Source organism: Dendronephthya gigantea, unplaced genomic scaffold, assembly GCF_004324835.1.
Source record: "Dendronephthya gigantea isolate DGI-Jeju-01 unplaced genomic scaffold, DenGig_1.0 000031F, whole genome shotgun sequence".
Lineage (NCBI taxonomy): Eukaryota > Metazoa > Cnidaria > Anthozoa > Malacalcyonacea > Nephtheidae > Dendronephthya > Dendronephthya gigantea.
Window position 1 is genome coordinate 887,392 of NW_021163041.1, and position 14,907 is coordinate 902,298.

The window sequence follows — 14,907 nt, forward strand, 5'->3', positions numbered from 1 at the left end:
TAAGCGTCGGAATCACACAAGACGCGTTGGCCGCGCTCGACACCAAGCCTTTCTAACGCTTCTCACTAGCCGCGTCGTGAATCGTAAACTCTCGTAAACGCTGATCTGAATTATCAGTTACAATTACGTACTTGAAAATTAATACTAAGACTATCCATGCTAAGGAGAGAGAAGGTTGTAAGGTCAACAGTGACGCTGGGATTGGAGGCAGCCAACGAGCTCAAAGAATAACAGAATCCTCCAGCGGAAAATCCTCCTGACACTGACACTGAAATAATCTAAAAACGTCAGGCGGCAAACACGGTTTATAGGCTATGTGCACACGGTAACGTTTTCAGGCCGAAACGATTTCAAACACCGTCAATTTACAAAAGACGTTGAACATCTTGAGTATATTTTCCCTTACTTAGGCTTAGATCTTTTGGACAAGGCGTTAAGGGATAAACTAGATAAAAACGCTCGTGTGCACATAGCTTGATTAAATACTAGATAAATATATAATAAATTTGGCCTGAGCTCCGCAATAGTCGTGTGAAAACTTGACGCCCACGATGATTTAGGTACTACTACACCACGCCTACAGAGAGCATCTGTCAGACTGTCACGAGATATCTTATTACTTCGTTGATTAAATCATCGACGGTATCCATGGGCATGGAAGAAAAAGCGTATACCATTGTTTATGGCAGTGAATTTCTTTGCACTTTTAACCAAGTGTCGGAACCAATAGCGCGAATTGTTCTTAAGATTTTAGAGTTTAAAGATGAACTTCTGGATATGAGCAAGCTTTTATCGCATTCGGAAGACATTTCCACCGAAATTGAACAAATCGGCCGGACATTCGTCACCCTAGCGCAAAAGTTGCAAGGACTGGCTCATGAAAGGGAAGCCGGTGCTAAGAAAGAAGCAGAATACGCGCAGGAAAACGTGGATACAAAAGTAAATCAATCTCAGGATTTATGTGATAGAACTAGTGAATGTGACATATTTATAGAGCAATTGGAAGTGAGTTTGATAAATGAACAACAGAAAAATGACATTCTTAAATTCAAGATCCATGAACTTAGTTTGATGCAGGAAGAACGTTTGAAAAGAATAGAAGAACAGGTCGCGCAAGGTAATTAATATTAAAAATTCGTATTTATAAACTGTCACTGGATTCCTTGATCAAAATCATACTGATTGGTCTCCAAAAGTTAATAGATCAATTAAGAATACACACTAGCAAGAATTATGACATGAAAACGGGGGTCTCAATAATGAAAAAATTCGCTGACACAAACAAGACAGACCACCACACAATAGGAGGGCTCAATATACAAATACACTGTGAAGCCTTTGTTGCAGTACATAGAGTTATTCAAATTGGTGCAGCTGGATGGTATGACAATGACATTTCAAAACAAATTTTGGTCAAAAAAAGGTCAAAATCCATTATCAAAAAAATATGGTTGATAGATGATCATCCACTATAATTAAAAAATATTTTAGGGAATTCTTTATAAGATTATATCTGCTATACGAAAGCCAATCTCCTTCGATTAGTTTACAAGCTTAGCAGTTATTTTTTTATTAAAAATTTCTAAACCAAAACTGAAAAACATTCCATTACTCTGTTCATGATCCAGAAAAATTTTACTTGGATATTTTCTCTGATTTACCTCAATTAACTCCATGAAAATAAAAATGGTTGTATAAGTATGCCTATGGACAGCTTGCACATGATACTAAAAACATAAATGCAAAAACCTCATTGGTCATGTACTTGAAATTTGATTTGAAATAATACAGCTGAAAGTGTTGTTAATGAAAGGTTGAAGGTGAAGAAGCTTGATAAGAGAAAAGGGCAAATGCAAAATGTTTTGAAGAGTGGACAAGTTCACAGCAGACATTCCAAAAAGGTACTGACTACTGCCTTTTATACATTCTTCCTATATAATTAATTATACAGATGGTATAATGTATGTGCACAATTGGTTTAACTGATTTTCTTATTAGGGAAGAGTACCCCTATGACATGTACCGACTTCATTTAATTGCTGTTCATTTGCCTGTTTAATAGTCGTCATGTTTATACATAAATTTAGAATGAGCAGAACTTACGAGAGGGTGCAAAGTCACCAACCCCATGGATTCAGGCTTTACCACCATGTCACACCCAAGCCTCTGACCAGGTACAATCCAAATTTCATATAGTCACTGTCATACCATGCATATGAAAGAACCAGTCAACAAATACCATTAGCCCATATTTTAAACAATACAGGAGTCTGTGTACAGAAACTGGGGCCATTTTCCCTGCATTAACACAAAATTTGTACATTTATGTCCAAGTTATTACCCCAATAACACTACTTTGATACTATTTTGAAGGGAGTCTTAAGACACAGACCAGGCATGTAGGGGAGATCTTTACCACCATACCTTGTTTATAATACAAAATTAATTTCACATTCTGCCAAGTGTAGTCGTAGGATTTCTTGTGTGATAGCTATTCTGCAGCCGTTGTTTTGGAATAATTTAGGGTTACCAACACAGACGAGTGGGAACTCCTGTGCCACCCAGGACTTTAAGAGAAAAGAAAGAAGAATTGCAATTAAAAGAGGAAGTAAAATGGTCTCGGGTGAGTTTTGAAACCTCTTCTCAGGCAGGTTATTTGCTTTTACAAGGTCAAGGGTAAAACACTGAAAGCCTCAAGTGAAAATACCGCCATGAAAACGTTATGAGACGATTGAGTGCGAGCATGGATAATAAAAACACGTGCTTTTATTATCCATGGTGCGAGCGAGTTTTTAGAATACCGGCAATAGACTCAAAGAGACATGTACAAAAAATTTTCGTGAGACGCTCCCAAGACCTCCCTGCAACACCCGTATTTTTAAATACCAATTCACCATTTTGTTCAACATACGACTAGTGCGTCTCAAGTCGAGAATTCCCTGACAATGAAGATTTTTTTCATATATACATCTTTGCTAGATTACACCAATGCCTGTTAATCGCACAAGGAAAAAAAATCAACGTAACTTACCTCTTCCTGAGAAAAGAAGTTAAATCGTCAGGATGGTCTTGTCTTGAAATTCGTATATCAGATGACTGCAATGGCGTAAAAGTTGGACGCATGTGTATAGGGAAACACGCATGTGTTGTTTATGGTGTGTGAACGAGGCTAACATTTCGTATAGGAAAGATCTGAACTTATGTACAGACATCTGTAGAATATGTAAAAATTCTCGACATTTCGTCAAGCAGGTTAAGAGAATGTACTTTCGCAGCATATGTGCATGCCCTACGATAGTTTAATGAGGGAGTAATGATTATCGTTTATTAGTATTGTTGTATACCTTACCACGTAAGTAAAACAGTTTTCTGCTAGCTGGGATTTTCCGATCTAACGAAGTTTTTCGGAATTTCCATTTTCTCTTTAATTGTAAAAGTTAGGAAACTAGCAATGAAGTAAACTGGTAAACCGCCTTAATCTACAAGGTTATTTAAGCACGGTCTTCTTCAGGACCCTATCTAAAAGCTTAATTTAGGAAGTTGGGTTGTATATTCGTCTTTACCCAGTCAGGCTTATTTCTTTAAAAAAAATATTGCTCTTACGGTATTTAAACCTAAATGTATGAATATGCACCCACCCCAAAAAAAACTAAGCGGTCAAGCTATACGGTTCCATATTCATATGTTGAATGTTGTGTCCGGTAGCTGACAAGATTAATTGATAAGAGTCATGATTGTAAATAGCTTTACAAGTGAGGAATGAAGGACTTTAAAAGTTTTGCAAATTTTATAATATTTGTAAAGTATGAATTATATTGTGTGTACAAACTACACCAGCTATACAAACCCAATAAGTTTAAAAACCATTTCTGTTTTCTCATTTGGTTATTCCGTACTGTCTTACTCAAAGCTTGAAAAATTTTTACATGTTAGAAAATTATAATCAGAAAGTAGATTTGATAACATGCATTGTGACTTCCTTAGGCTTCGTTAAAATATATTGAGCCACAATCCTTTTACCTCTATATGTTCAATGAAGACGCGAGGCTGTATATGTCCGTGGTCAACCATTTTGCACTTTGCGCATTAAGCATAACTTGGTTAAAAATTATTCGCATTATGTACAATTTCATAAGTTACTGTTAATAGAGACATACTTTTCTGTAATATACCAGATTCATCCTTCATGCTGTTTTGTATATTCTACTATCCCTTTTACAGTGAACACTATATGAGAGACTGATGCTGCGCGGGCTCTGTGGGATCCTGTGTTCATTAAGGTTACCTGACGACACTACCTTTCTTAGTATATCCATGAGGCAGGCACCCATTGCGGAGAGTTGTGCAGTCTTGCCAAGGAGCTCTCCAGACTCGTTATCGTATCTTCTATATTGTTATTGACAATCGTCATGTCGAATAGATAATCGTATTTTTGCTGAAGAGCTTCCGAATCCTTGGCAAGTTTAACAAGAGATTCGTCCTATGAATATCAACAAATCTGTATTGGTGGATGTCAAGGTTATAGGGAGCGTCTTACACGATAGATCAATAGCAGGTGTTTTTAACACACGCTTGCGAAAACACGCCCATTTCTCGGATGCTGACACATATGAAAAACATCTTCAGTATTGTTGACGTTCCTCGCTTTTTATCGGCGAAAGGGATGCCCAACTAATGCTTTATAGCCTGCAAACCGCAGCGCTGAGGGAGCATGCAAACCACTACTTCATGACATGGTTTGTTTATGCAATTTTCAGGATCTAACCATGCAGAAGCAGTCAAATGAGGATGGCATTTCAGGCCTGTGTAAACGGTCCCTGCATGGTGTAATATATTCTGTAAGATTGATAAGTGCAAGGACAAACTAGGTAACTTAAGATTCGACGCCAAAGAATTTGCCAATCATTTGCAAACAAGCATTTGACCTCAACGAGGAAAACAATATGAAATGATAAAGAACTAACCGTGGGCTCTTTATCAGCTGAGTTTTCAGTATTCGTACCAACCACAGGTGGTACGGCAATAAACACGATATATGGAGCGAACTCCGAACAACGTAAACTCTTTAAGCACTACAAAGGAAAATTTTGATTTCATTATTGAAATTAATGTTTTATTTCGCCCAACACTTTCGCGTCTTTCATTTTGTCGCATATTCTCAACTTCATCTTGTGCAAGTTTAATACATCTTAGTAGCCCAAGACTCAACAATGTAGGCATTTTGTCTCACAAAGTGAAATGGGACAAAGAAAACTGATGCAGGCCGGACCGGGCCTGGTATGCGGGGGCTAGGGCAGAAATCAACTCTGGATCGAGCTCCTTTCCATGCAGTCCGAAACAGTTCAATTCTAGTCATACTCTACCCTTAGCACATCCCCCCTACCCCTTTGGGGGGCTTTCCTAGTTTTCATGACTTTGATGTAAAATATGCCGGTGAGAAATAATCTTGTTTTCCATGCATACCTGTGGTTCCACATCAAGTAAAGGCATTTTTCCTTGAGATATAATGTGACGCACAGTATCAAGTTTAGTTCCATACATTGCTCCTTCGTGACTGCCGAATTCTAAATATTTGTTCTGTTCTACGTCTTGCAACATCGCATCCGTTGAAATAAAAAAGTAATTCTTGCCATCCTCTTCGCCAGGTTTTGGCTGTCTTGTGGTATCTGCAAAATAAAGAAAACAATTTAAGAATAACATTTACCTACCCCCCCCCCACCACTTTAGTCTATAATCGTCCTTTTTGCTATAGCTACAGATATATTCAAAACTTGGGATCTAGCCATGCTAAGACGGAATTATGACAATTGAGGCCGTACTAAAACCGCCTGATCACGTGACACTCACGTGGTATTGGATATGCGTATTTCCCAGGGTTTCTGTTGATCAAAGTGTTTTTAATGTGTCTTCGTCCAACACCATGAGCTCCTAAAAATATTAACGTTATGATTTATAACAGAGAGGCAGATCAGAATCTCGATACATTCATATTTCTGACAGAACATTTCCTCATTTACCAGAATTTACCGTTAGGTATACCTTTTCAGCGAAAAGTTGAGTAAAACGTGTGCATGTGATGTTGACAAAAATCCGTTACACATATTTGACTGTGAATGAAATTACTCACCCAGGAGGACTAATGTCTTCCTTCGGAAATTCTCTTGTTTAACTATTTCTTCATACGTCACCAAATCCAGTTGATCGAACACTATTTAGATAACATGGCAATACCATGAAAGGAGTTTATTCATGTGGCGAACATTTAAAATTCAAAATTTGGTTCACATCCTCCATGTGTATCAGTATCTATGTTACGATGGTCTGTACAAAAGGCAGCGAAAATTAACGATGAACGTACCAGCATTATGCTTGAGAACATATTTATCTTTATAACGCTTCTTTTTTCGAAATCCCAAACAGGAGACTGCAAAATAAACAACACATTATCAATCCACACTTTCTATTTTGATACACAGTCTCGCTGAGACAACATCCTAATTGCCGTAACACATACCTCGATTTTTTCTCGCTTTTTCTGAAGCCGCATAACCGACTCGCCTTTAAAAAATTTTAAAAGTTGAGCAAAAACGTCCTTAACTCAGTAAAGTCTTATCACAGTAAAGTAGAGGAAATTTCTATGCAGTTACCATTCTTGCAGTTCAGGTGACGGTACAAGACCAGCAAGGTTTTTGTCTGTCACTTTGACAGCCTGAAAAAAAATATTTTTCATTACACTTTCAGAGTTCCCGCTGGACGATTGCACCGGATATGGGTCTTACAATACTTCTTGTACCGTCAATATCATGACCTAAGAACACAAAAATATCCTGTCTTACCTGCCACCAATTGAAGTCTGTTTTTGAAACAATCTCCAAAATATCTCCAACTTGGAATGCCAAACCTGCTTGTTGGCATGGGATTAGTTCATCACCTCTTGGGTCGTAAGAAAATAGTGCTTTCACGAAACTCTGAAAGGGGAAAAAACATATGTCGGATTGCATCTGATTGGATCGGATATACTGTTGTACCAGTAGTTGGCAGGTTAGAACAATTTAGAAGACCGTTTCAAAAAAATATGTCACGAGTACTCTCTCGCCTGGGGACATTGCTTTTGAAACTAAAAGATGCAAGACGGCTGGTCACGGTTTATGATAGCGAGACTCGGCCAAATGACCAAATATAAGTTATCACTACCTACCCCCCGTTCAGTATTTTCGTGTCTGAAACTTGGGACGATTTTAAACGTGACAGTGCCACTTGCTTGTTTCTAGAATTTAAAACAAACCAATGAAACATTGCACAATTTAAATATGAAATGCAAGTCATATACACCTAATCAATATACTAGTCCAATATTACTATTATTCAACACATAACTATTTTTTGTAAATTTAAATGAGACCCTGTGCATGCATGATTTTTTTCCACTTTGTCCGCAGAGACATCACAATTAAAATACCATGACCAAGATGAAAAAATCAGGAAACATCCTGACAAATTTCAATCCCATGCAATTAGTCGATCGAGTCTTTTTCTATTCACTAATTCATGTATTCGCTTCATCTGAACAAATTTGCATCGAAAACAAATGTTATAGAGCATTAGAATTGATTTACGAAACAAACAAGAAATTCATAATTAAATACCAAAGTTGACTGTAAGGATTCGATTGACTTTCCCTCTACGTTTTCTCCATCCAACTCTCGAATTTCATCACCAGGATGCAAAGTTCCTGGAATGCCCAAAATGGAAATTAGAATCGACAAAGCGGGAGTAATAGCCTTTTCAAGGACTTACAGACTTAGTACTATCTAAAAATCTTCGGCTATGAACATGCACAGTTTTCTGATACTTCATTGAAAGTCTTAGTCCACAGCAGGATCTTACGAATATTTTGTATTTACCTTGTCTGTGAATCATTCCTCCATGCATTATTCTTGCAACGTACACACGGTTATCAACACGTTTCAACGTAATTCCCTAAAGTTAGTAAATTAATTCCCACTTTTAGTAACGTGAATATGTAACATTGGACAGACAAGACTGCATTGCAGGAGTTCAACCTACGTCAAAGACGCACGCACCAACTACAATACAACCAACTATGGCAACCAAATCTAGTTTCTTCAAGCATGCTACTTTTTAACATCGAAACAAATCAGGAACGGAAGTGGTTTGATCTAAACTATCAAGGGGTGTGGGGAAATACGGAGCAGGGCTTGTCGCTGTCTATTGAAAATTACTGCCGTATCAGAGAGGATCCCCCAAAGTTCAAAACATATTTTTTTTCATAAATGATTTCGTTATCATTTCGAAGATCCGTAAATTAGATTCTTAGTACGCATTTCACTTCATCAAAGTTATCATGGAAAGAAACTAATATTTAATAAATATTTGGACTATAGGCAATACATACCATAGGTTCATTTGTGGTTTTTTCAAACTGCACAAGTCTCACTCTTGTCACAGCCTCTTTTGGTAATGTATCAGATCTGTCATCAATATCAGACATTGACTGTCTTTCTTCTTCTTTGCGAACGTTTAAGACATTGTCATGAGCTTCAAGCAAAGCCTACACAAATAAACATACAATACATGACCATGTTATTTGGAAAGTACAAATAATGACAAACGCGCCTATAGAAGCTTGCATGAGCTTACGTTTTCAAGCAGTCAGTAGTATGTCTTGTAACAAAATCAATAAAGACTTAAACAATGATCCTTGTTGGCTGTCTGCGGTGATGATATATATATATATACACTCTGGTTCGGTTCAGCCCTCAGTCTAAATGTGCTCCCTCAGTTCATGGGAGTACCCAGTTGCATGATATCAAAGTATCATTTCGATAAGGAAGGGGTAACAGTCATGTACATACATACAGTGTCATAAACTATATCGTCATAATACTTACCACCATATTCGGTTCTTTCATAATGTTTTGGAGTTCAAAACAATCATCATCCTCCTCTGCTGGAATCTCAATTGTGTCCATTGCCTGAACAAATTTATAACAGAACCATTAAATGGTAAAATGACTGAAGCTCATGCTGCCCCTTATACAAGGCCCTATAGGAACTCCGAGGATTGCTTCTCTTTATATTTATCTGCATGGTCGTAAATATATTTGTACCTCTTTAGCAGTTTGTGTGGCGTCTGGTTGTATATGAGATCTTGATTTATCACTTATTATGGACCACTCTTGTACGCGATCATAAATCTGTAAAAACAAAAGCATTAAAAAATATTAGAAGAGTAATACTATGAAAAACAATAACATATTCATCTTTAATAACGTCATGATATCCTCACTACAACATCTTTGTAACAAATAAAATAAAGCAGCGGAGCTATGTTAATTTTCGTTCTCCTTTTCGATAACTATAGAGTATAGGCGTCAGTTACAATGATCTCTCTGTCATATTGTATACCTCTAGTAATGACTGGAACTTGTTATTGTCCAGGAAACGATGAAGAAAGTCAACGTCAGTCTTCTTAGCTTGCGATAAGATTTGAACCTCCTCCAATGAATCAAGTAATTGCGCCACTGAACCTAGTAATACAGAATAGGTAAGGTGCCTATTCTACATTTTATTACAGTTTACATCTCAGTTAGGGCTGCCTTTCAGTTACGCGTTTTTTATACGCACGGAAAATTTGAAATGCTTCTAAATTTTTATTATTTAACTTCCAGGTCTATAAGTGCATACTAAATAAAATATGCAGTTTTTTCCAAGATAACATATTTAAGGATTTAGACTTTTACGTGCGTGTACGTGCGTATGAAAAACGCGTAACTGGAAAGCAGCCTTTATTTCCAGGAAGTTGAGTGTATTGGGTGGGAACGGACCTTCCCACAAAACCTCCCCCAAAGCCCTCATAAATTGCTGGGTACACCAGGGCTAGCCGGGCAATATCTACTTTACATTGTTTTTATATATGAGCCTTTGTTTTAAGTAAGAACCCACAAAATGTCCAGTCAATATTGTCATTTTAACTTTTAAGCCCTCTTTCACGTGCATTTTTTCATTGCAACGAACCTGCTGCGTTCAAATCACTGTCGTCGTGGTGATATTCGTCTGTATTATGTTCCTTAAAAATAATTATATATAAAAATAAATATTACATAAATCATATGGCACGCGACAGGCCTGTTTCAGACGTCGAACTCTTCATGAGCCAAATTAAATGCAAATGAACTCAAAGAAAGACTTTAGCTCATTAACATTAGGGTCGGCACATGGAAAGTTCGACGTCTGAAACAGGCCTTACTACGATGCGAAGGAACTTCACGAAATACAACTGTTTCATACCGGTCCAAAACCATTCTGATGAACATCTCCATTAGGAAGAATACCACCTAAAAAAATTTAAAAATTCGTTTGCAAATAATACGACACACAGTTTACTCGCAAGTTTGCCAAAAATATTGACTACTATCAGATGATCGTAATTTAAAACAATTCCCCCTATATGTCATGTAGTAGATTTTTCGGGAGATGCACCGGCAACAAGCATGATCCAGTGAAAAAATAACTCAGGAGCCTACCAAAGAATTTACGGCTTGCAACAGCGGCCAAAACAGCTCCCTATAAACACAATAAACGACAGTTAATAGTCATTTTTGGTTTGCAGTTAATCTTGGCATATCATATCTACTACGAGTGAAAAGGAATATACAATTATACATTTATTGCTCCCAAACATTCTCTCATGGTCTACCTTTAGTTTCCTTCTTGCATTAAACTTCTTCATTTCATCAACACATTCCTGAAGATGATTTCTTGGTGCAATATCTCTGTCCTGACGATAAGGTAGTAGGAAGGTTAATACTCGAGTACTTTGTCCTTGATTTTTTAATTAAAATTACAATTGAACAAACCTTTAGCCAAGGATGAGCAAGGGCTTGATCAGCTGTGATTCGTTTAGTCTGATCGTAGGCTAGTAAACTTTGTACTAAATCTTTTGCATCATCTGATATCAAGTCCCACTGCTTTGGTCGCATCTAAACAGGAACAGAATAACGTCAACATACAGTATCAGTACAGTTTTGTCATGACGTTTGTGTTGAGATGTGTACCGACTGTACGAAAAACAACAAAATATGAATGTGTGAATGACAAAATTCGAATAACATATGTGAATAACATAATGTGAATAACAAAATTCGAGGTAATGGATGTATGGGGAAGATACGAGGTAATGGTAGTAATGGATGGTTGGGAGAGAGTTACGCAGAGAATAATAATAGGTGCAGGGTTTTAGGGAACGTAATAATAAGTGAGATCTACTTTAGTGACATAGAAGATCTTGTATAAGAAGTTGTCCAAGAAATTGCTTGCATTAATGTAACAAGAAGGGCCAGCAATCACTCGTGTTTGCTAATCATCAAAAAGTGCATCAATTACATCAGCACTTACTGTATAATTTCCAGTGGAAATGACATCATATATTTTCTCTCCAGTACCATTGAAAGGAAATGAACCACTTAAAAGAATAAACATTATTACTCCTACAAAAGAAAGGATGTAACAATATTCACTAGTGTGGATTGAACTGTGGACCATAGAGACACACACACAGAGTTTTATTCTGAACTTTGGGATAAATTTAAACACTAACCGCATCCCCAAACATCGTTAGGTTTTCCATATGGTACTCTCTTTACAACCTCTGGCGACATAAAATGTGGTGTTCCTATCCTCCCTATTAAAATAAAAAACCTTATTCAGTCATATTCAGCAAGACTAAACCAAGATGTGTTTTGCTTTGCACTCTACAATATTCCAAGGAACATGATAAGATACTGACCACTTGTTATGAGTTGACTGGAATCTAATATTCGTGCAACTCCAAAATCTGCTAATTTTACAGGCGCTGAGTTTTCTTTATTAGCCAATAGAATGTTGTGAGGCTGTAAAAGTCACATTTAGTGAAATTAATAATCACAATTATGAAACTGTTTATAAATATAGAATGGAAATACAGGTATATAAAAGCACATGCATACCTTAATATCTCTATGTATAATCTCCATGGCATGGATATAAGATAGGGCATCTAAAACTTGTCTTAGATAGTGACTACAAAATAAAAATAATTCATAATTACATTTATACCATATGCTGCTTTTTAGTGTTTTATAATGTCAAGTTCTGGGGATTTTGTAAGAGTAATTACCCCACACGCTATTTCAAATAGATAAAACAAACTACCTACAATATCATGCAAATAAAATCTAACCTTGCAACAGCTTCACTGTAAACAAAGCCTGCATTTACTCTATTCACAATCTCAAAGCAGAGATCAGCACCATCCATACTGTGAAAAACAACAGGATGTGAGATTATGTTTAGAAGCATTACCTAATCAACTTTTATAATTAGTTTATCATTAATAACATAAAACCATAAGCACTCACTATTCGAAAACCATGTAGATAGTGTTGTCAACATCATAAGCACCAAGCATTTTTACTGAAACAAAAATAAAGTAAAATATCATTTAGCAACTACCCACAATGATGAACATATTAACTAGATATCATTAGACACCAGGATATTCACACAGGGAAAACTAAGATCTTGTAGCCATGCTGAGTAGTGGATACCCATTACTCAGCATGGCTTTTCTATATTCTTTTTAGACCCTTTGAGGAGGCCTTATTTTAAAGAAGGAAAAAATTGGGAGGGTGGCTTTTTTGATTATCCATAACTTTTCAGATATACCTGAATCAAATTTGAGATTAAGTAACACTTTTGAGGGAAGGGTTAATTTTAAAGGATAGCTAAACAGAGAAAATTTAGTAGCACTATCATGAAATATTCATAACCATTTTCGAAATATCCTAAGGCTAGCCCCAATGTCCACAAGATCATTGTGAAATTAATAATAAATTTAAAACAGATTGACAAACAAAGCAGTTCAGTGGCCACATACTGCAGATAATGAAATGCTGTAAAGATACTGTAGACAGTCAAATGCCAAGGTTAACATACAGAAACTTTAAAATGAGGAAACTGGGCAAAAAATGTTTGTGAATTGACAGAAAAGTAACTTAAATCTAAGATTTGTCTCTAAAAGGATCATGGTACTACAAAATATAAAAATAGTTATAAAAACATCTCTTTAGAATACCTCTGTAGGATGTCTTAGTTATTATAATAATTTTTTGATAATTAATATTTGATTTGTTTATTGGATTACCCTATCTATGGAGCACAAATTTATAAGGGAATAATTTTATTACACAATATAAAATAAATTTCTTTTAGAGCTAATATTTTATATATCAACATGATATGTAATATTCATTTTAATCTAGGTCCTTGTTTTCACTCTTACTCCATGCTATCGCTATGCTTTCCAGCATTAATTATTAAAGAAATAAAGTACAAGGCAATATTGCGGTTTTGGGGTTCTGGCACAAGAAACAAGATGTTTTATCATAGAATACTCGTTTCCAACATTGGCAGCCTTTCTGGGATTTTGATATCATATTTCAATTAACACATTCTAGTCTTCAAAAACAGTGACATGTTTCAGATGGCGAAATGAAAGTTAATTAGAATTCGCGTAAAATGGACAATTCTAAACGGATATTTGCTACAAAATGTAAATATCACGGTATTAACATAAGGCGTCTTGCAGTGTCATTTCATTTTAACTTACCTATATGCGAATGTTCAAGCTTTTTACAAATTTGGCATTCATTTACGACATCTGTAGTAAAATAAAGTTGCGTTTACTTATTTGGTTAGTTATTTATATAGAACGAACAAGGGAAATAATAAACATTTATCAATATCATGAATATAATATATACGATTGACAGGAGACAGCGGGCATAAATATAATATTGTCTTCTCAACATGCTTCTTGCAGCGCAAATATATCGTCCGGGTTATACTTGTAATGAACACTGTAAATCCTAGCTTTACAACATTTATGAGAGGATTTGTCGGTTATGATAATCCATAACATGAGTTGTTTACATTTTGCCGCCAGCACAATTCTCAGCATTAAAACTAAGCAACGTCAAGAAGTATTGCTAGCGTGTCATTAAGTTATCTCCGCTTTCGTAAATGATAAAAAATCATATTATCCATTAATTTAATCTCGCTTTTCACTGTGAAGATGCATTTTTATCTCAAATAGAAAATTTGTTTCCCCTAAAATCCAAACTGACAGTAGACATGTCGAGAAGTCAATAAAATTTCGTGCCGTTTTAATATCGATTTTCGTATATATTGGACAACATGTTTGGAGGTTAAAGGATTTACACATTATTAGCGCCTAAAATTAATGAAAACAAGACATAAACGGAACGAATATATCTCGTATGTCAGCAAGCTATTCAAAATAGTTCGAAAGTTAGGAATTTTTATCGATAAAGCTAAATACCTTCACGTGTGAGGCCAGTCGTTGTGTTCATTCGAGAAATATCGACTATCTTTACAGCACATAATCCATCGGTTTGTGTATCACGACATTTTCGAATTACACTAAAGGTACCCCTTGTTAATAATATAAAATAGTACGTTAGTTTTACGAAGCAGGTAAGAATTTTCATTGTATGTCATAACGTAATATCACAAGTAAAGGACACATGATGTGAAAATTGTCAACAACAGTGTTCACATACTTGCCGATCTGTTCGTGCAGTTCGTAGCGTGTTGGAAGTCCAATTTCCATGATTTTAGAAATAGAACACGATACTCAATCGTTCTTATTGTTCATCAAGTTCAGGAAAGTGCTTCGACTCGTACAACTAGAACATCAATGAAATCTCAGCTACTCGTTTATAATAGCAATCGATGTAATGCGATTCAAAACACGGAGCTTCGATTTGAAACGCGCTAGAAGAATGGACCGAGGACCGGAAGCTCTTCCGGAAGCTCAGTTCCATC

General features: G+C 36.2%; 2 protein-coding genes across 2 annotated transcripts; one reads left to right on the forward strand and one right to left on the reverse strand.

Annotated features, from left to right (window-relative positions):
• The first annotated feature begins 524 nt into the window (after nucleotides 1-524).
• LOC114524522 lies at nucleotides 525-3,842 on the forward strand. The gene is made up of 5 exons (XM_028545623.1): nucleotides 525-1,117; nucleotides 1,792-1,901; nucleotides 2,088-2,174; nucleotides 2,525-2,623; nucleotides 2,980-3,842. The coding sequence occupies exons 1-5, from the start codon at nucleotides 649-651 to the stop codon at nucleotides 3,052-3,054; spliced, it is 840 nt and encodes a 279-aa protein (XP_028401424.1). The 5' UTR covers nucleotides 525-648; the 3' UTR covers nucleotides 3,055-3,842.
• Nucleotides 3,806-14,830, reverse strand: LOC114524521 (peripheral plasma membrane protein CASK-like). Its single transcript, XM_028545621.1, has 30 exons — nucleotides 14,643-14,830; nucleotides 14,402-14,514; nucleotides 13,670-13,720; nucleotides 12,420-12,474; nucleotides 12,242-12,319; nucleotides 12,009-12,081; nucleotides 11,810-11,912; nucleotides 11,621-11,704; nucleotides 11,419-11,510; nucleotides 10,881-11,003; nucleotides 10,721-10,801; nucleotides 10,548-10,587; nucleotides 10,312-10,358; nucleotides 10,039-10,090; nucleotides 9,430-9,551; nucleotides 9,132-9,218; nucleotides 8,913-8,996; nucleotides 8,417-8,572; nucleotides 7,905-7,980; nucleotides 7,647-7,732; nucleotides 7,199-7,267; nucleotides 6,837-6,968; nucleotides 6,648-6,709; nucleotides 6,515-6,558; nucleotides 6,359-6,424; nucleotides 6,128-6,208; nucleotides 5,848-5,928; nucleotides 5,464-5,666; nucleotides 4,965-5,072; nucleotides 3,806-4,480 (listed from the first exon to the last, which is right to left on the reverse strand). Exons 1-30 carry the CDS (start codon nucleotides 14,690-14,692, stop codon nucleotides 4,304-4,306), a joined length of 2,676 nt encoding a protein of 891 aa, XP_028401422.1. The 5' UTR covers nucleotides 14,693-14,830; the 3' UTR covers nucleotides 3,806-4,303.
• Nucleotides 14,831-14,907: the final 77 nt, after the last annotated feature.